Source organism: Doryrhamphus excisus, linkage group LG6 (assembly GCF_037039965.1).
Source record: "Doryrhamphus excisus strain RoL-2023G ecotype Guam linkage group LG6, RoL_Dexc_Guam_v1.1, whole genome shotgun sequence".
In the NCBI taxonomy this organism is placed as follows: Eukaryota; Metazoa; Chordata; class Actinopteri; order Syngnathiformes; family Syngnathidae; genus Doryrhamphus; species Doryrhamphus excisus.
In genome coordinates this window covers 22280646-22302950 of record NC_136362.1, presented here as the reverse complement: position 1 = coordinate 22302950, position 22305 = coordinate 22280646, and the positions used below count along the sequence as shown (strand labels likewise).

The following is a 22305-nucleotide window of genomic DNA, read 5'->3' as shown; positions in this document are numbered from 1 at the left end:
TTGCTGGTGCGTGTCCTTTCTGCTGTTAGCAAACAGCATGATTTTAGTTTTATTTAGGCGAAAATAAGTTGGTGATTTTGGTCCAATGCACAGCATTTTCAGTCACAAATTGCATGCCAAGTGTGTAATTTATGCATAAACAGAACACAATCAGTGCCCAAAGTAGTCTTCACGCTTTTAAGACGTGTGCAAATGTGTGCAAGTGTAAAGTGCAAAAACTGCTTTACTGTAACTTCTACTGCACATCTTACCTCCTGGTCTCTTTCATTCAAGGTCTGTATTTGCTGCTCCATCAGCTTCAGTTTGCTTTGCATTTCAGCCTCTCGATCGTTGGCCTCACCCAGCAGTCGATTTGACTCCTGAAGGCTCACTGCAAAGCCACCCTTTTCATCTAAACAGAAATGAGCTAGGACTTCAGCATAGGGTAGTGCCCCATTACATCTGCAGAATCCATCAAAGTGTTGTCTTCCCATTTAAAACCAAGCCCAAGATTGCTACACACTATATGAACAATATGAATATACAGTACAAAATTCAAGTACTGAAAAGAAAAAATACCTTTTAGAATAACTAACTGATGCTCAAGGGATCTCACATGGCGCTTTGAGTCCTCAAGTTTCTGCTCCATGCCCTCAATTTGCCGATGTTGAGCCTTGTTTAAAATCTGCAGTTGGGCAAGTTGCTCCTTGTCAGCAGTTTCTAAAATTGCAACAAAAAAAAAAACGTCAGAACTTCAGAAAAAGACTTCAGTCATGGACTCCTTTAAAGGCGACCTTTTTGGTCATTTTTCGGTCCTTTGTATTGAGTTGTGGACTCCCACAGAGCAGCTACACACAATAACCAACACAGAAAGCGTTCTAGTTCTTCCAGAATCTGCACCTATTCAGATGTATTTCTTTGGATTTCGTGCTTCCCGCCAAAACGGTCTGTTTTAATGTATTCCTCCCATGGTTCGCCTCCAGGCACACCCACACTGCTGTGGTTGGTCACACTGCTGAGTGCATAGAAACACTTCTAGTTGGTGCAGCTAACAGGATAATACCATATTTTCTGGACTATAAGTCGCACAAGGCCAAAAATGCATAATTAGGTAATAAAAAAACATGCCTAAGTCGCACTGGAGTATAAGTGGGGTTTTTTAGGGTAATTTATTTTCCAAACTACTTGACCAAAACAGACATTACGCCATCTTGGAAGGCAAGTTGTAACAATAAAAGAATAGAGAACAGGCTGAATAGGTGTAAGATATGCTAACACAATGCTTATTCAGCTACACAATAATACACATGAACACAAAAGGTGTCCAGTGTTTATGGAACATAAACACTTTTTTCATTTATAAGTCGCTCTGGAGTATAAGTCACAGGAACAGCCAACCTATGAAAAAAAGTTCGACTTATAGTCCGGAAAATACAGTAAATGGCCATTTATCTTTTCAAAATGTCCGCTTTTAACAAACAGTGTTTGTGTTGGATCCCGAATCCAATCCGGAAGTGGAGACTGTACAGTCCCAACTTTCTAAAGAAAAGACAATGGTAAGTAGCTTTAGCAGTTTAGCGTTTTTCTACAGCATCTGTAACGTGTAATGTTTTTTGCAGGACTACCAGTGTGTACACGGACAAGCGCTTTTGTTCCATGACTTACACATGACTAACCATAACTAGGTTTGTCACAATAACACATTCTGCTGGGTGATAATTGTCCTAAAAATTATTGCTGATAATATTATTTTATTAGTTTGAGACCAAAAATAACACAATTAAATTAAATAAAAATAATTAACAAATTAAAAATCCCATATTTCTGATGGTGAATCAGTGTCACTTTCATTACTGTGTGAATATTGATTGTGTGTCAATGCAAACGGTAGCTCGTTTGCAAATCCAAATGTGTGTGGAATACACTGTTTTCACATTACATCAGTTCTGCTCAATTATTTCCTGTCATGCGCCCCCTCCCGCCATGGCACAGAATTTTTTTTTCCAGGTCCACCCCCCTCGATATGAAATACTAGAGAACCTAATATTAATAATATGTATTCATTTAGCCGTACTGTACAGACTGAAGTTGAAACTGAAACCTGGAAAATATAACAAATTGTCTGTTGAGTACTATAAATTTCTACATGTTGGTAGGTCTGCACGATAAATATGATTTTTTTTAATATATAATTTTAAATATATTTTTATAAATGTTATTTAAAAAAATAAATAAATAAATCAGCAATAAATATATGCTGTTTTTAACGAGGGGGGGTGTGTGACTTTCACACACAACTATACGTACAAATCTGATTTCCTCACTAAATTCAGCTGGTGCGCCTTAAAGGAGTAGTGCTCTTTTTTCGGAATTTCATCATTCACAATTGTACAGCACTATTGTCATTGTAGCAGCTAACACAGAAAACGATATTTACACAAAGGCTCAACAAGATGCTCGTTTGCTGTCAGTGGTTTTTACCCGAGGACGGGAGCACAGGTCTTCTGCTGGAAGATACAGCCATCCCAAGGAGAGTGGACATTGTAAGTGTTGTTGCTGTATCTATGCTGCTGTTACTGACGGGAAAAGTGGAAGCTAAATGCTCGAGGTGAAATCAATGCGCCTGGGAAAGAAGTTTGGGTAATGTTTTAAATCATCAAAATACAGCAAGACACTGTAAATATGACACGTTATCATCAATGTAGTTTTTCTTGCATGACCACAGCATGTATATCAAACCATAAAAGACTGTAAGAGGTTTTTTCATAGTCGAAATAGGTGTGTCCCAATGAGGTGCATTGTTATCTAGCTCATATTAACTTGTTTTCTGGTGTTATAATGCACAGAAATGGGAAAGAAATATGTGTTCACTAGGGGTGCTCCACTGGGGGGGCATGGTAACATGGTAACATGGTTGTGAGACTTACGTTGTGTTGAGTCAAGCAGTTCCCTCTGTAGATGGTCCAACGCATGACCTTGGTGCGTGGCCGTTGAGCTGAACATCTGATGGGGAGGACTGGAACTGGCTGTGTACTTGTCCACACTTTGCACTCCAGCCTGTGGATTCTAAACAAATACGGGAACGCTGAGATTAAGAAAGTACAGTATCTGTATTTATTGACTACACTGTACACATCTGCTCATCCATCTATTTACTATGTCGCTTGTTGTTACTGGGGGGCAATGTTGGAGCCTACAGTTGCTTCATAATGTTTGAGGCAAGAAAGTTAGAAAAAGTTTGTTTCATCCAAATTCACACATTTTAGTGATGCAAATGTATTATGCTTTTGAACGTATATCGTGGTGAGAAGCCAAACTTTTTACTTAACTGCCCCCAGCAACAAGCTGGATCTGACCAGAACTCGGCTCAGGACACGAAGCAGGGAGTAAGTTGCTGTTTATGAAGGTGTCATACAACTTCACGTCCAAAAAATGTGAACTATCCCTTGAAGAGTCAGATAATCATTGAATTTTGTGCTGGAAAGTTTCAGGGAGCTGAACCACCTAGTAATACAGACAGACAATCTATCCTGGCCAGTTCTTTTTGCTGAGCTGTCCAAATGTTAGTACAGTAAACCTCTGATATTTCGGAAATTCGCTCACAACAGACAGATAAAAAAGAACCAATTTTTCTGTAATGCATTTCCAATAAAAATTCATTGCATATGTCAGATTTTTTTTCGGATTTCGCCTATTTCGGACAAAATGTCCAGTCCCGTTCCAATTTCCCTCGCATATATCGGATGGCCGCATTGTGTCTTTCTCCTGGCTCCAGATTTAGGACAAATATAAAAGTGAGTGACGTCAATAATACTAGCACAGATCTTAACCTCACTATTGGAAATAACGTAGGCCTGACGGGCGTAACAGGGCCTAGCTTAATTAACAATTTGTTATGCTCAGAGTCCAATAAAGTTAAATTCTCATTACCTTACGTCTCTTTTCATTGCCCAGTCCAGGTACATTGGAAACATAGTCAAGGAAGTGCCTTTTTATAACGGATAAAATCCGATTTACGCATATACCGGATATAAATCCGATATATGCATAAAACGGACATTTTCCGGTATACGCATATAACGGATTTCGCTTATGTCGGACAAAACCAGTGGCAACAATTGAATCCGATATATCCGAGGTTTACTGTACATTAGCATAAAGCACATGTTGATTAGCAGTAGCGAGTGCCTTTTGCTTTATAAAACAAAGCTGGGATAAGTGATAGAACTATTTTGGGGTATGTGAAATGTTCTTTTTGCACAATTGTACTTGATTCACATCTATTTTAATATGCTGCTTTGGCCAACTTTGGCTCTCGGGCCCATTTAATGCAACATGTAGGTTAAGTTACCTGGAGATTCTCCTGTATGGATCCTTATGTAATTATCCCTATGTAATTAATTTTACTGTGATTGAAAGAGCTGAATCAGGAACTCCAAGCACTTGTGCCTGATGGTGGCGTCTTTAGGATTTAGAAACAAATGGTGGCTTTCCCTTTCGAGGCATTGCTAGCAAGTAAACAGTGGAGCAGCGCTTGGAGGAGGGCAGAGAGTTTATATATATATATATAAGGAAGTCCGCCCCTCTGTGATGTCACAAAGAAACGGTTTAACCACGCCTTTTAAAACGGAGCATTTTGAGCCATCCCAAACTTCTTTCAGGGCTCACTTCCAAATGCGCAAACCGCATTATCTGAAACTTTGGCATGGTTTAACACCAGAATACTACATTCTAACTACATTTATAGGTCAGGAAAGTGAAAAAAGCATCATAGGTGCCCTTACATGTTTGGGACCAGCAGAGTGGGCGCCTGAAGGCAGGCCGTGAGCGGAATACACTCAATACATTAAAACAGACCATTTTCGCGGTAACCCCAAAATGCAGCTGTATACAGTGCATCCGGAAAGTATCACAGCGCTTCACTTTTTCTACATTTTGTCATGTTACAGCCTCATTCCAAACTGAATTAAATTAATCTCTTACCTCTAAATTCTACATAAAATACTCCATTATGACAATGTGAAAAAAGGTTTTTTTGACATGTTTTGAATTTATTAAAAATAGAAAACAAAAAAATCACATTTACATAAGTATTCACAGCCTTTGCCATGAAGCTCAAAATTGAGCTCAGGTGCATCTTTTTTCCACTGATCATCCTTGAGATCTTTCTACAGCTTAATTGGAGTCCACCTGCAGTAAATTCAGTTGATTGGACATGATTTGGAAATATAATAACTGTCTATATAAGGTCCCACAGTTGACTGTGCATGTCAGAGCACAAACACCAAGCATGAAGTCAAAAGAACTGTCTGTAGACCTGCGAGACAGGATTGTCTTGAGGCACAAATCTGGGGAAGGATACGGAAAAATTTCTGCTGCTTTGAAGGTCCCAATGAGCACAGTGGCCTCCATTATTCGTAAATGGAAGACGTTTGGAACCACCAGGACTCTTCCTAGAGCTGGCCGGCCTTCTAAACTGAGCGATCGGGGAAGAAGGGCCTTAGTCAGGGAGGTGACCAAGGCCCCGATGGTCACTCTGTCAGAGCTCCAGCGTTCCTCTGTGGAGAGGGGTGTGCCTTCCAGAAGGACAACCATCTCTGCAGCAATCCACCAATCAGGCCTGTATGGTAGAGTGGCCAGACGAAAGCCACTCCTTAGTAAAAGGAACATGGCAGCCCGTCTGGAATTTGCCAAAAAGCACCTGAATGACTCTCAGACCATGAGAAACAAAATTCTCTGGTCTGATGAGACAAAGATTGAACTCTTTGGTGTGAATGCCAGGCGCCATGTTTGGAGGAAACCAGGCACTGCTCATCACCAGGCCAATACCATCCCTACAGTGAAGCATGGTGGTGGCAGCATCATGCTGTGGGGATGTTTTTCAGCAGCAGGAACTGGCAGACTAGTCAGGATAGAAGGAAAAATGAATGCAGCAATATATAGAGATATCCTGGATGAAAACCTGCTCCAGAGCGCTCTTGACCTCAGTAGACTGGTCATGTACCTTGACCATATAGACAGTAGACATTAGCACACAGCAAAGATCTCAAAAGATTGGCTTCAGAACCACTCCGTGAATGTCCTGGAGTGGCCCAGCCAGAGTCCAGACTCGAATCCAATCGAACATCTCTGGAGAGATCTGAAAATGGCTGTGCACAGACGTCTCCCATCCAACCTGATGGAGCTTGAGACTTATTGCAAAGAAGAATGGGCAAAACTGCCTAAAGATAGGTGTGCTAAACTTGTGGGATCATATTCAAAAAGACTTGAGGCTGTAATTGCTGCCAAAGGTGGATCAACAAAGTACTAAGCAAAGGCTGTGAATACTTATGTAAATGTGATTTTTTTGTTTTCTATTTTTAATAAATTCAAAACATGTCAAAAAAACCTTTTTTCACATGGTCATAGTGGAGTATTTTGTGTAGAATTTTGAGGTAAGAGATTAATTTAATACCGTTTGGAATGAGGCTGTAACATGACAAAATGTAGAAAAAGTGAAGCGCTGTGAATACTTTCCGGATGCACTGTAGGTGCAGATTGTGGAAGAACTAGAATGCTTTGTGTACTTGTTATTGTGTGTAGCTGCTCTATAGTGTTAGTCCACGACTTGATACAAAGGGCCAAAAAATAAGCATAATAGGTCCCCTTTAATACACGAACACAGCATGTATATCAAATGATGCAACGTTGTTGATTTTTTTTGAGGGCTTCATAGTTGAAATAGGTGTGTCCCAATGGCGTGCATTCTTAGCTAGCTCATACTAACTTGTTTTCTCACATTATAATGCACAGAAAAAGGAAAGAAATGTTGGTTGTTTTTTCCAAATAAGGATTGTGAATGATGGGCAAAATTCCAAAAAAAGGCGCACTTCCCCTTTAAGGACCTCGGTTGTGAGGCTGCTGTTGCTGATCTGTACGCAAGTCAAACAAAGAATTGTACTTACTTGAAAATGCACTCTGGGATTGTGGCGGTCACCGTAGTCATTATCACCGCCTCCTCCATCACCGTTATATTTCACACGATTGTTAGCACCTCCAGGGTGCATCGTCGACTCGTAGGTTAGATCTGTGCATTCGACCGCTACTGTGCCGGTTTCTGTGTAGTCTTCCTGGGTGAAGTCTGGATCTTGTAATTGCTTGTTCCACATGAGAGCCAGAGGTTGATTTTGAGCGTGATGCGGATGACCATTGATCCGAACGTCTTTATTGTCATAAGGAAACCCACGACTGCTTTGATCATAAGCCTTTAAATACACAAAATAAACAGTAGTTGTTATTCTTCCCCCCCAAAAAATGTAAGAGTAAAAAAAAAAACACCGTGCCTGCTGATGAGAGGTGGGTATGGGATGGTCTGACCACTGCTGGGTCCATTTGGGCGGTGGGCTGTGTAGACAATGTAGAAATAGAACATTCCATTAGGCAAAGCCAGTCGTGTTAATGCGACATGGGTCCTTATACTTTCAACGTGCTCCCCCCCAACTCTTGCCCTTCCCGCCTTTTCAGAAAAACATGGCATCGCTTTGTGTGTGTTACCTGTTTGTCATGTTTTTGTTGCTGCAGATGGAGGTCTCCATCTCTGGAGAGGAGGAGTCTCTGCTATCCTCAAGCATGTCATCTGGCAGCTCGGTGAGCAGTTTATGGAGCTTATGAAAATAACACATGGCAATGAGTCATCATGGTTGTGCAGCAACAGGCTAATAAAGTCAATTTTACAAAAAAAATGGTGGTACGGTGTAGCCTTGCACATTTTCGCGCTGACTTTTGGTCATCAAAATATAAATCATACATGAAGGTGTATAATCCACTAACTTTTTTTTAAGTTTGAACCCTGCAGCTTAGACAGCGGCGTGGCAAATCTATGGCCAAATTCTAATCTCATGACATCTCCTTTACTTCAGAACTACCACCATTTGTTTCATTACTGTGCCTCTGAGTTATTTCAAAAACTATCAGTGCACACACAATGAGCTTGTCAACAGTCAACATTCTGACTCCACGGTGTCATCTTACAAAGAACACTAAACTCATCACACAGCAACTTAATCAAAATGTATGCCTGATAAACATACAAACATATACCAATAAGAATTTCAAATGAAAAGTCAAACAAACATTTTAAGTTTTCCCATAATGCATTGCGTGTCTGAGCAATGCATTAATTGGGGCGCTGCAATGATGTCTGCCTCCCTCTGGGCCCTCAAGCTCCCTCTGGTGGTCAGAGGCACCATCCACCATGTTCTATGCTTTCTATGAAATGTTTTTCTCAAATGAAATGCATCATGGGAAAACTTGAAAATGATGTGTCTCCCCCCATCCTAAACTCATACTGGATTGTCTATTTCTGAGGTACAATTCTGAGTGTTAAGTTGCTGTGTGATGACTTTTGTGTTCTTTGTAAGACGCCACTACACACTAGTGAGTGCGCAAATCTATTTTTCTCTCCAACTATTAGAATTGGGTGATCGCCAGAGTCACGCACGTGGCTTACACAAATGTTCAAACCTGCAGACAGACTGCAAAGTCCTTAGGAAGAAAATTGGGATGCTAATTATTTTGCATGCATGCAGGAAAACCTTGCAAGCAGCCAGGTCGTGTGTCACTAGTTTAAAAGTACATTGAGTACATTGGCCGGCCACGGCAGTGGCTCCTCCCACTGTACACTCTGGTTCTCCCCATCTCCGAGGATGCACGGTGGCATAGTACATCAGACGTTAATGCACCTTGCCCGGCCACAGTGACAGGCTTCTCCTGCTGTACACTCTGGTTCGAGGGCGAACACCACCTTTCCTTGCCACAGCGGCAGCTTCTCCCAGCCAACAGTTGTTCCCCCCACCTCCATGGACACATGGCAGCATACCGTATCCAACATTAATGCCCCTTTGCACCACATGCACCACATGCACCACAGCGGCCGGGCCAACATTGTGGTTCTCCCCACCTCTGTGGACACCAAGCAGCATATTGTATCCAACATTAATGTACCCTGTGTGGCCACGGCTTCTCAGGCTGTACACTCAGCAGTCCACCCAAAGACAGCTGGGATAGGCTCAAGCAACTCTAGTCATGATAAGCGGCATAGAAAACAGATGGATGGATTGAATTTGACACGCACATTTGGGTTCGATTTCGTCTAAACTCACTTAGTGGGGAAAAAATACCGGGATATATACACATCGTATATCGATATTCAACCCCCTAAATAAAATGCTGCCATCGTGAGAAGGGGGTTAGCTTAGTTCAGCACGATTGTGTTTTACGGCTGTAAATGTAAAGAAAAAAAATGTAAGAAAAAAAATACAAGCAGCACGTAGACCTGTCACAATGGATGAATGGATCAATAAAACGATTTTAAAAAAAAACATACAGGTCAGTAATTATGAGCCCTGGATAAATTGACATGAAAGTATAGGCCCGTCTGGTCCTTCTGGATGACAAGAGGGTCCACTCTGCATGTGTCTGTGCACAGACTTTAGACTTTATTTTACACAGCTCTAATATGACACCCGGGCGGCACGGCGGGTCTAGTGGTTAGCGCGCAGACCTCACAGCTAGGAGACCAGGGTTCAATTCCCACCCTCGGCCATCTCTGTGTGGAGTTTGCATGTTCTCCCCGTGCATGCGTGGGTTTTCTCTGGGTACTCCGGTTTCCTCCCACATTCCAAAAACACGCTAGGTTAATTGGAGACTCCAAATTGTCCATAGGTATGAATGTGAGTGTGAATGGTTGTTTGTCTATGTGTGCCCTGTGATTGGCTGGCGACCAGTCCAGGGTGTACCCCGCCTCTCGCCCGAGGACAGCTGGGATGGGCTCCAGCACCCCCGCGACTCTTGTGAGGAAGAAGCGGTAGAAAATGAATGAATAATCAGAATCAGAATCAGAAATGGTTTGCCATGTATGATCAAACGCATACTAGGAATTTGTTTTGGTATAGTAGGTGCATACACATCTATTAAAAAAGAATGAAAAATACAAAATATGAAATACAAAATATGAAAATACAAAATATAGAGAATAACAGTATAAATATATGTACACAGTCTGTTTTTGTTTGTTATTCCGGAAGTGCAGTCTGATTGTTTTTCCTAAGAGTCCAAACTGAGCGTTAATGTAACGCATATAATGAAAGTGTCAAAGTGGCAGGATGAGGCAGAGGTGGGGTGTGAGGAGTGTCAGGTGGGGTTCCGGGCCTTGTTGATGAGGCTGACAGCAGACGGGAAGAAACTGTTCTTGTGGCGTGAGGTTTTGGTCCTGATGGACCGCAGCCTCCTGCCAGAGGGGAGCGTCTCGAAGAGTCTATGTCCGGGGTGAGAGGGATCGGCCACAATCCTTTCTGCACGCCTCAGGGTCCTGGAGGCGTACAGATCCTGGAGGGACGGGAGATTGCAGCCAATCACCTTCTCTGCAGACCGAATGACACGCTGCAACCTGCCTTTGTCCTTAGCAGTGGCAGCAGCGTACCAGATGGTGATGGAGGAGGTGAGGATGGACTCAATGATGGAGGTGTAGAAGTGCACCATCATTGTCTTTGGCAGGCTGAATTTCTTCAGCTGCCGTAGGAAGTACATCCTCTGCTGAGCCTTCTTGATGAGGGAGCTGATGTTCGGCTCCCACTTGAGGTCCTGGGAGATGATGGTACCCAGGAAGCGGGAGGACTCCACAATGTCAATTGTAGAGTCACAGAGGGTGATGGGGACAGGAGAGGCTGAGTTCTTCCTGTTGTCCACAACCATCTCCACTGTTTTTAGGGCGTTGAGCTCCAGGTTGTTCAGGTTGCACCAAGTCGCCAGATGGTCAACCTCCCACCTGTAGGCGGACTCGTCACCGTCAGAGATGAGTCCGATGAGGGTGGTGTCGTCCGCAAACTTCAGGAGCTTGACAGACTGGTGACTGGAGGTACAACTGTTCGTGTACAGGGAGAAGAGCAGAGGAGAAAGAACGCAGCCCTGGGGGGATCCGGTGCTGATGGTTCTTGTATCGGAGAAGTGTTTCCCCAGCTTCACACACTGCTTCCTGTCAGACAGGAAGTCTGTAATCCACCTGCAGGTGGAGTCAGGCACGCTCAGCTGGGAGAGCTTCTCCTGGAGCAGAGATGGAAGGATGGTGTTGAATGCAGAGCTGAAGTCCACGAACAGGATCCTAGCGTAGGTTCCTGCGGAGTCCAGGTGCTGGAGGATGTAGTGGAGGGCCAAGTTGACTGCATCGTCTACAGACCTGTTGGCTCTGTAGGCAAACTGCAGGGGGTCTAGGAGAGGGTCGGTGATGGCTTTTAGGTGAGAGAGCACAAGGCGCTCAAAGGACTTCATGACCACGGAGGTCAGGGCGACGGGTCTGAAGTCATTAAGTCCTGTGGTCCTTGACTTTTTGGGAACAGGGATGATAGTTGCAGTCTTGAAGCAGGCGGGCACGTGGCATGTCTCCAGTGAGGTGTTGAAAATCTCTGTGAACACTGGAGACAGCTGATCAGCGCAGTGCTTCAAGGCGGACGGAAACACAGAGTCCGGTCCAGCTGCTTTCCGGGGGTTCTGTCTCCTGAAGAGTTTGTTTACGTCTCTCTCATGGATGGAAAGAGTCGTCACTGAGGTGGGTGAGGAGGGGGAGGGGAGGGCCATTAAGGCAGGTCCAAAAATGGTAGTCTCTTATTAGAAACATTTTCTGCAGAAAGTCAGTTCCCAACTCTCCAGATGGCTGGAGCTGGAGCTGTTGGACGGTGTCGAGGGGGGTGGTTGCTGGACTGTCCTTTTGTCTTTCAAAGCGGTTCTACAGGTAGTAGAACTCGTTCAGGTCGTTGGCTAGGCGTCGCTCGTTGATGGAGTGGGGGGCTTTAGGCTTGTAGTTGGTGATCTGCCTGAGCCCTTTCCAGACAGACGCAGAGTCGTTAGCTGAGAATTGGTGTTGGAGCTTCTCAGAGTACAGTCGTTTGGCCTCTTTCACCGCCTTGCTAAACTTGTACTTCGACTCTTTATATTTGTTTTTGTCGCCACTCCTGAAGGCCTCCTCCTTCGCCAACCTTAAATGTCTGAGTTTGGCTGTGAACCAGGGTTTGTCGTTGTTGTAACTCACCCTGGTGCGTGATGGAACGCAGCAGTCCTCACAGAAGCTGATGTAGGACGTCACAGCCTCTGTGTACTCATCCAGACTGTTGGTAGCAGTCCTGAACACATCCCAGTCAGTGGAGTCCAAACACACCTGGAGATCCTCCACAGCCTCACTGGTCCACTTCCTTGATGTCCTCACTACAGGTTTGCAGAGCTTTAGTTTCTGCCTGTACGCGGGAATCAGGTGGACCATGATGTGGTCAGAGAGTCCCAGAGCAGCACGGGGGACGGCGTGATAAGCATCCCTGACTGTAGTGTAGCAGTGATCCAGAATATTCTCCTCTCTGGTCGGGCATTTGATGAACGGTTTGTATTTAGGAAGTTCGTGGGTGAGGTTGCCTTTGTTAAAGTCACCAAGGACAATAACTAAGGAGTCCGGGTAGGTCCGCTCCACACACAGTATCTGGTCGGCGAGCATGCGCTGTGCGTCCTGCACGTTGGCCTGCGGCGGGATGTAGACGCCAACCAGAATGAATGAAGCGAACTCACGGGGTGAATAAAAAGGCTTGCAGTTAATGGTGAAAGATTCCAGGTCAGGAGTACAGTGCTGCTGGATCACTGTCACATCGTTGCACCAACCACTGTTGATATAGAAACAGATTCCTCCACCTTTAGTTTTGCCGGAAAGTTCTGTGTCTCTGTCCGCGCGATGGAGTTGGAAGCCAGCCAGCTGCAGCGCAGAGTCCGGTATTAATCCACAGAGCCACGTCTCAATAGAGCACAAAACCGCAGATGAAGAGAAGTCCCTGTTTTTTCCCAACAGCAGTTGTAGTTCATCTAGTTTGTTGGGAAGTGAACGCACGTTAGAGAGAAATATCCCGGGTAGCAACGTGCATAATCCCCGCTGACGAAGGCGCACGAGCGCGCCGGCCCGTTTTCCTCTCCTCCGGCGTTTCGCTGCGTGTGCAAGGGTGAGCGCACCTTTGACCAATATATCCAAAATTTCCGCTGTTGGAAGCAGAAATTTCGGAAATAAATCCTCTGGTGTTGCTCCCCTGATGTTCATTAGCTCTTCCCTGGTGAAAGAGCTCCCGGTACCGGCGCAAAAAACAGTTTTATAACATAAAACAAAGCAAAACAATGCGCACCAACACAACGAGGCAGCCGTCCGCGGCGCCATCTTGGATCGTAATCCAATATGACACCCTAGAATACTTTAGGGGCCATCCATAATTTTCAACATTTTCACAAGCACACAAACCGTACGAGGGGGGGAGGGGGTTAAGACATCAACGTACGCTTTTTTGAAAACCAGAAAATGTCGATGTCTGTATGTTCGAACCGCGGGACGCAGTCAAATTTTAGCGCGAATAGACTGGTCCCCTGTCGTTGTATGCTAGCGCGAGAGCATACCAGTCCACGCGATACTCCACGTAGCTCTGCGTGCTTCGCATTCCAACACAACAATCAGACAATGGCCGACCCCGGTGATTTCGATTACCTATTTTCGTTTTTTCGAGAATTACTACCATTCATCTCACCGAGCAATGCATACGAACAATACATCAATGTTTACTGCTTTGTGCGTTCGCAAAGAAAGCGGAAGGACGCTGTTGCGGCTAGCCAGGCGGCTTGGAAAGGTTCCAAATGGAAGGAATCGAAGTGCCGTTGCGAAAATGGAGAAGATCAAAACTAAACCGACCATCCTGAATCTATTCGCCAGCTCTGTGTTTATTTTCTATATTTGGGCATGGACCTGGCTGTGATTGCCATTTTCTGAATGACTCTGTGGTGGTGAATTTGACTTTGTGGACAGTGCAGTAACAATCAATGTGATTTTCACTTCCTGTGATACACTGACTAGACTATAGGTGTGATTGTTCAGCCTTTTCAAAACAGTTGTGGCATCTTTATTGCATACTTCGCATAGAGTTGAGTTCAAGGGTTGTGTCCATCATTTCGAAGAAGATTTTATCTCCTCAGGCTTTTGGAAACCAGGGGCAACTCTTCTGCTCCTTGAGTAATCATGTGTGTATACAAGAAGTATTCCCTTGTTTAAAAAATCCTGTGGAAAACAGTTGTTGCATCAGGACTTTTCTACGTGTATCATTTGATAGAAAGAACAATACAAAAAGACCAAATTTGTAATACATTTGTATTTTCTTGAAAGAAAAATACAGTAAACCTCGGATATATCGGATTCAATTGTTCCCACTGGTTTTGTCCGATATAAGCGAAATCCGTTATATGCGTATACCGGAAAATGTCCGCCACATTCATTACACGGACGCGCAATGCCATGGGGGAACTTTCTTTGATCCATGTTCACAGCCAAAGCTGAAGATTATAACATCTTTGTATGAATTACAGACATGTACAGGCTATTGACAAGTCGGCAAGTTCCCATACATTTCAATAGCATGTGACGTCATTATCGTTTGCGTTTACGTTTATCGTTTGGTTTCTAAACCTCTCTAATAGCAACAAGAAGGCATTTCTACAGATTTGAGATTTTTTTTTTTCGTTGTACATGCTCATGTACATGTCTGTAATTCATACAAAGATGTTATAATCTTCAGCTTTGACTGTGAACATGGATCAAAGATGGATCAAAGGCCACGATGCGGCCATCCGATATATGCGAGGGAAATTGGAACGGGACTGGACATTTTGTCCGAAATAGGTGAAATCCGTTATAAAAAATCTGATATATGCAATGAATTTTTATTGGAAATGCATTACAGAAAAATTGGTTCTTTTTTATCTGTCCGTTGTGAGCAAATTTCCGATATATCCGAGTCCGATATATCCGAGGTTTACTGTACAAAATATATATAATATAATATATATAATATATATAATATATATATATATATATATATATATATATATATGCAGTAGTATATTGCATGGGTGACTACATCTTCCTTATCAAGAACACTTTCCCGTGGAGTTGCTATGTTGGTGGTGATGCTGGCTGATGTCCCGTTACCAATCCTGACAGACTGGTCTGCCAGTCACAAAGTCCTGGAGCCAGTCGCAGAGAGTGAATGATTTGAACTACTAGTAGTCAGGAGGATAAGACAAGACAGATCATTACACAATTAATTCATATTTCTATTCATTGATTTACTTGTGTTTCAACCAGATTACGTAGCATTATCCACAGTGATTGTCCTACTACAGGTTAGCACCGAGTTTAGCAAACATTAAAAATTAGGGCTTAGCGGTACGAACCCATATGGATATTTTTAGGATTGAAGGTTTTCATATATGTTTGTCTCCTATTTTTTGTGTCTCATGTATGTTTGTCTCCTATTTCTTGTGTCTCACTCATATAACTATGCACTACATTTAATCAAGTAGAACCAAGCAGCCTTGGGCAAATCAAAGGACACATAATCGCTCTCAGGCACATACAGTTCCGGAGCTCTCCGACACATCCACAATTTTGACTAACAACAGATAACGGGGGAGCAGGACGTCGGCAGCCATGGCCAGTCGATAACAGCTGGCTCCACCGCTCCACCCCGCCCGCCTTGGGTTGGCGAGAAGACGTCGGCCGAGGAGAGGAGGGGGGCCACCTGTGATGCGCCAGAGATCTACCGACATTTCTTAGCATAATAAAAGCCGGGCAGGGACAGTTAGCTGTACTCATTTGTTCTGACCTGTATGTAAAGCCTACGTCTCTGCAGGTGTTAGAGGAAGACTTATGGGCCCGGAGCTCCGTGTAATCTGACTGGTCTGAGAGTAAACCATATAACTGACAAGTTCGTTGTCATCTCTTGCCTCCAACACGACACCCACAGGAATCACTGACCTAAGAACAGGTGGTCAAATTCCAACAAATGGCGCCCAACGTGGTTGGAGGGGGAGTTGTGTTGTGTGGTTTGGTCTTACTTTAGGCTGCAGTTCGATGCTCTGGGCTTCCACTACAGGCGCGCCTCTACAAATAAAAAGGTAAGCAGAAACCTGTTTATTCAAATTCTGCTATTGGTCAATAACAAATTTGGTGGAAACCTGGTAGCATTGTGTCTGTGTGTCTGAGAATATTATTACGCGAGCAGGTGTGTTGACATAGTGTGTGTTTTGTGACATTATTGTGAAGTTTTGAGAAAACCGGTGTGTGTTCCAGTATACTGCGTGGTCCGGGACCACTAAGGGTCGGCGTACCCAACTGGGTGGAGGGCCGTAAATGTAACGCTCCATTCGGGTCCAGTGAAGGGCAGTACACCAAGCGCGGTGAGGGGAACGCTTCACTTGGATGCTTAACAATAGACAGGGTCTATTGCGCTAATTTTACTGGGTGGAGGGCCGTAAATGTAACGCTCCATTCCAGGTCCTGTGAAGGGCAGTACACCAGCAGGCGGTGAGGGGAACGCTTCACATGGATGCTTAAATAGACAGGGTCTATTTGATAACTTTCATTATTGCTCAACATTCTTGCAACTATCAGTTTTGTATTTGTTTTTTTTGTTTTAATTGTTGTGGGAATAGAATGGAAGGTGAGTTGAACTGAGAATGTGAGGAGTGGGAAATGTGTGGGGGTCCCCCGAGGGTGTCAGAAAGTGAGTTGTTTGGTCTTGTGGAAGGTCAGGTTATGAGTGGCTTGGTAAGTCAGGATAAGAATAAAGATAGACAGATGGTACGTAAAACATGGGAAGTGTGTGATGGACAGAGTTGGGATAATATTGTGAAGGTTCAGAGTAAGTTCAGACAGGAGGAGGAAAAGATTATGAAATAAATAAGACAGGTGGAGGAGAAAATTGAGCAGGCGTCATTCTGGCAGAAGTCAGAACTTAAGAAGACGCTGAAAAAATTGGAAGATTCCAGGCGAATGATTCATTCGATGGGAATGGCAAGCTTGGCTTTGGCCGCCCCGTACATGGCGCGGGAAAATCAGTCGAAGGCGAGAAGGGCCCTAGTGGTCACGCCATCGGCACCCCCGCCCAATTCAAACCCTCCCAGTGGAGTCTATCCTACTCTAAGATTCCAGGGAGAAGTCGACATTAATGGTGAGGTGTTAAATAGACACGTTCCGACCCTACAACAAGCAAGGCGCCATCCCCCAACATACATAGGCAGACCCCGTGCCACAGGTTGGCGACCCGTCAGTGGAGACTGGTGGTGCGACTTCCTGCACGGGTGCGGCGCAAAACATGTCCCTTATAGATTCGGCCAGACACAGTAAAAGCATATTTAAGATTTTAAAACAAATTGACATGTCTAATGTGTTGCCAGAAGGCAGTACCAGGCGCCGATACACTGCTGAGACAGATTATGGCAGGCGCCAGCCAGCGACACCTACGGCAGAACGGGATACCCAATCGGAAGATGACATATCCCTAACGCCGTCTTCACCAGCCCCTGTGAGACGGGACAACACAGGGGCTCGATCTAAAACAGTTATGCCTTTAAAAGTTGACGTGGCGGGCCAGCACACAGAATACACACCTTTTACCATAACAGACATTGACGGCATGTGTCGTAAGTGGCCTCCACTAGCCCGTGGAGCAGACCCATGGATCAACGAGGTATTGCGCCTCACAGCTGGCCTCGGTTTGGCCTGGGGAGACGTCCGCTGTCTGTGACCACAGTGTTTCAGGCAGTGCCAGCTTGAATGCCCTCATCAGTGGCTAATAAATTAAAAGATGTTCCTAATCTGTCAGTTGAAATAGAAAAATCATACAAAGCGATCTTGTTACACCACATGCGCAGGCACCGTGAGGAGGAGGACGAAAAAGATAAAACACAAAAGGATTCAGCAGCACAACTATTGAAATTATAATCGGCTAAAGAACGAGAATTCACCTCAGACAAAAAGAGAAAAACATTATGTGGCAGGGGCGTGGTGGCATATCTAACCGAGGTGGGAGAAGGGGTGGACCGTCTCAGGGCTACACTGGCTGTTTCGTGTGCGGAGCTCTTGACCACTGGGCACGAGATTGCCTCACCTGCACTGGACAGTGGCCACCATCAGGACCACCGCAGTCGCTCCCACAACAACAGCAGCAGCAACCATGGGCTCATCAACCACAAGGCATGCAGTCACAAGGAGGCTCACATGGGCGGGTCGGCCCATTCCACCGACCTCAGCAACAGCAAGCGGCTTCTCAACCTCCCCTGCTGGTCAATACCACCAAGACCAGCACGGCGGTGCCAACTGGTTTGAACTTGCTTGGTCGTGACATATTGACTGCTTCTAATGCTACTATTTTGTGCACAGACTCTGGTTTAACCCTGACGTTGCCAGATGGCACGACAGTGGACTGCAACAACCAAAGTACAGGAGGACAATACCTGCTCAAAGAACTGCCGGCAACCACAACAGCCGACATTTATTGGTGCCTTCTGACTCGGACTTCGTCACCGAGCAGTGTGGTGTCAGTCTATGAGACGTGGAAACCATGGATCCTGTCCAAGGCCACGTATATGCCTCCCACCACCCCGTTACATTGCACATTGTTTTACGACACACAACAGGATATGACATATCAGGAAGGTATGGAGTAGTGGTTAAATTCTTCTCGTCTTTTCGCAGGTCCTGAGGGGGTGGCGGCCAGCGTCTATTTTGTTAAGTTGGAACAGGCCTGGTACAAAGGCACCCCTGATTCGGCGCCACACATCTCTTTGGCTGTGGCCCCAGGACATGAACAACGGTCCTTGGGTCCCATGGTGAAACGGTTGTTGGCAGCTAAAGACTGGACGCCGCTCCCTGAGGTACCGCAGGTACAACACTCTCCCTCGGAGTCGGCGTATCGTGTGGTGTGCCAATGCACAGACGTGTCCGTTGTTCAACATCGTTTGATTGACAGGTACAAGCTAAAAACACTGACAGATCACGAACTCTCCGGACCCATGTTGGACACCATCCCGGAGGGGGTGTGGTCCAACGGTCCATTTGACGTAGGTTTTTGTGCTTTCACCTATCATGGCCAACGGTTCCAACAACAACCCTGGTTTGTACAATCATCATTTGCGCCAGGTGTTGTCAGTTTTGCAGCTTCCAGATGGATGGACGATCTCCTCCTCGCCACTGACTCTGCTGATTGTTGTTTGCAGGCCACAGAAGCCGTGCTGCTGTGCCTGTACGAATTGGGCTTCAAAGTCTCACGCAAAAAGCTACAATGCTGGAGGAAAACTGTCACCTTTCTGGGTCGTGTTCTCTCAGCTGCTGGCTACGCCATGTCGGACGCCCATCGTGCGTCCATCCTCAGGCATCCTAAGCCTTCCACGGTGGGTGAAATGCTGTCCTTTTTGGGACTGTGTGGTTACAGTCGACAGTACATCCCCTGCTACGCGGAACGCACTGCACCCTTGCGCGCGTTAGTGCGTGCCAAGGGCTCTAAGCATGCCAACGCCAGGCTGGACTGGGACTCGGGGACTTCACTAGCCTTCGTGACCCTAGTTCAGTCGCTGGCCTCTGCTTTGGCTGCGCAGACAACCGTTGTGTACTCGTTACACCGCGGGGGTCGCGACTCTCATCCAAAAGACCGGCCTGCCCCGGAGGATGTCTCATCTCTTAGGTCGCCTCGGCCTGCATTGGATGCAGCCCGTGAGAGGGGAGGAGGTGGTGAAGATGTCGCTGCCCTTGGCGATATCCCGAGCCCTGGGGGCTCCTCCTCCCCAACCAACAACTGAGGCGATTTCTGGATTAACTAACGCACGCACACACACACACTGATAGTTCAGCACCTGATTACACTGATACTGCACAACATACATGCAAGCGGCAAACTATATTACATGCCAGTTAGGATAAGCTTCCTGGCTTTGTTTTGACATTTTTGTCATTAGCTATACTTCTTTATCTCACTCTGTGTTTTTTTCGTCTGTAGGTGTGGTCAGAGGCCCAATAACTGCCATGGCGGTCCCAGACGGAATGGTGTCCACCAGTGCTTCTAAACGTTACAAGAGAGAGTTCCAGACCAATATAAATTAGTCAGTCAGATTGCGGCAGGTTTTGAGTCAATTATCCCTTGGATCACCGTTAATAAAAAGTGTTGATCGCATCAATCATGTGCATTACAATCTACAGCGCCTCTCCAATCAGACCGAAGAAGGCTTCAAGGCGGTAAGTGAACAGTTGCGGGCCACGTCTTTGATGTCCTTTCAAAATCGTATCGCTCTCGATATGTTATTGGCAGAAAAACACATGGTGTGTGTGCAATGATTGGTACGGAATGTACTTTCCACTTTCATCCCAAACATTACGGCACCGGGTGGTCGTTTGTCTTGTGCAATTGAAGGTCTCACAGCTTTGAATAAACGCATGAAAACACATGTCGGTGTGGACACCAGCCCGTGGGACTCGTTGATGAGCTACTTTGGTAAGGGGAAAGAGTTGGCCTCCGGCATTATTATTACAGTTTTAATGTTTCTTGTTTTGGCTGTTCTTTTCGTTTGTTCGTTGTCAGTTTGCTGTTGTCTCCCGTGTTCCAAGTGCCTTTTCCAGCTCATCCTGTGCAGGGTGATGGCGGCCGATGGGCGAGGTCAATATCAGTTGGCCCGCCTGCATCCACCGCCCCCACAGGGTGACCGGGTGCTTCTTCCCTAACTCTGATCCGGTATTTCACCTTGTGGCCTCTGTTGAGGCCATGAGGGGGATTGAAGGATTTCATATATGTTTGTCTCCTATTTTTTGTGTCTCATGTATGTTTGTCTCCTATTTCTTGTGTCTCACTCATATAGTAACTATGCACTACATTTAATCAAGTAGAACCAAGCAGCCTTGGGCAAATCAAAGGACACATAATCGCTCTCAGGCACATACAGTTCCGGAGCTCTCCGACACATCCACAATTTTGACTAACAACAGATAACGGGGGAGCAGGACGTCGGCAGCCATGGCCAGTCGATAACAGCTGGCTCCACCGCTCCACCCCGCCCGCCTTGGGTTGGCGAGAAGACGTCGGCCGAGGAGAGGAGGGGGGCCACCTGTGATGCGCCAGAGATCTACCGACATTTCTTAGCATAATAAAAGCCGGGCAGGGACAGTTAGCTGTACTCATTTGTTCTGACCTGTAAGTAAAGCCTACGTCTCTGCAGGTGTTAGGGGAAGACTTATGGGCCCGGAGCTCCGTGTAATCTGACTGGTCTGAGAGTAAACCATATAACTGACAAGTTCGTTGTCATCTCTTGCCTCCAACACGACACCCACAGGAATCACTGACCTAAGAACAGGTGGTCAAATTTCAACAGGATGTATCACGATATGGCAATATAAAACAATGTAAAATTTTAATTCAGCAGAGTCCTGTATAAAAATCGACAAACCTTAAAGGGGAACTGCACTTGTTTGGGAATTTTGCCCATCATTGTCAATCCTAATGTGAAACATGAACACATATTTATTCCCTTCTCTGTGCATTGTAACATGAGAAAAACAGTTCATTTCAGCTAGCTTACAATGCTGTCATTGGTAGGGTTGGGCATCGAGCAACATTTGGAACCGGTTCTGACATTCCGATTCTCCCGTTCAAGTTTTTAACTTCTGGTGCCTACGATCGGTGATTGGCCAGCGGCATAACAAACCAAAAGAGCCGGTGAGTGAATGTTTGTGTTCATCAATTTCAACCATTGACAGCGTGCAACCGCACTTGATTTTTGACAGGCTATGCAGGACTTCGTTCAACCAATCAGGTATGCAAAACAATAAATGAGGTGGATCCTATGCCAGTATTGAAGCAGCAAACAAATGATACGTTATACTGTGAATAGGTGGCTAATTCAAATATCCACCTAACTAATGCTGTGTATTTTACCTGATGTTAATGCTAACTTTAGCCAGGAAGTTGACCAGACCGCACGTTACTCTATTCACTTTACTTGTTTACCATGGTGAAGTTAGTGTTCCAGGTATTCCCATATTCATCTCTGTCACTGTTGATTCCAGTTGGCAGTTGGGACATATGGCTCCCTAGCAACAGTGATAGCGCTGTAATGACTATTGCATTAAAAAGCAATATATTCTAAATCACAGCACTGACTTCCTCAAACACACTTTAGTAGGAACTAACATTAAGTTAAGTTAACTTTGTCTATTCTCCAACACATAAACAACAACATATGTGCCATTGGTTTTTCATAAGCTGTTTAAAAATACTCATTATTGGTGAGCGTGTACACCTACATAGAATCTTTTAAATATTTATGTTCATGTTCAATGGTTTGATACTTTTATAATTGTTATTAATAGTCCTTGGAGAAATTCATGCTAATTAATAAGTCATTCATAAAAAGGTCATATGATTAAAAAAAACATGACAGACATTTCATCCAAGAACTTTG

General features: G+C 45.0%; 1 protein-coding gene across 1 annotated transcript in view; it reads right to left on the bottom strand.

Moving 5' to 3' along the window:
• cep152 (centrosomal protein 152) overlaps window positions 1-22305 on the bottom strand; it is a 93149-nt gene that overhangs the window by 68782 nt on the left and 2062 nt on the right. The window contains exons 3-8 of the mRNA XM_078791680.1: window positions 7513-7622; window positions 7302-7362; window positions 6924-7223; window positions 2907-3045; window positions 559-699; window positions 252-391 (exon numbers count right to left, since the gene is read on the bottom strand). Coding sequence (XP_078647806.1) covers window positions 252-391; window positions 559-699; window positions 2907-3045; window positions 6924-7223; window positions 7302-7362; window positions 7513-7622 — 891 coding nt within the window. The remainder of the gene's footprint in view (window positions 1-251; window positions 392-558; window positions 700-2906; window positions 3046-6923; window positions 7224-7301; window positions 7363-7512; window positions 7623-22305) is intronic.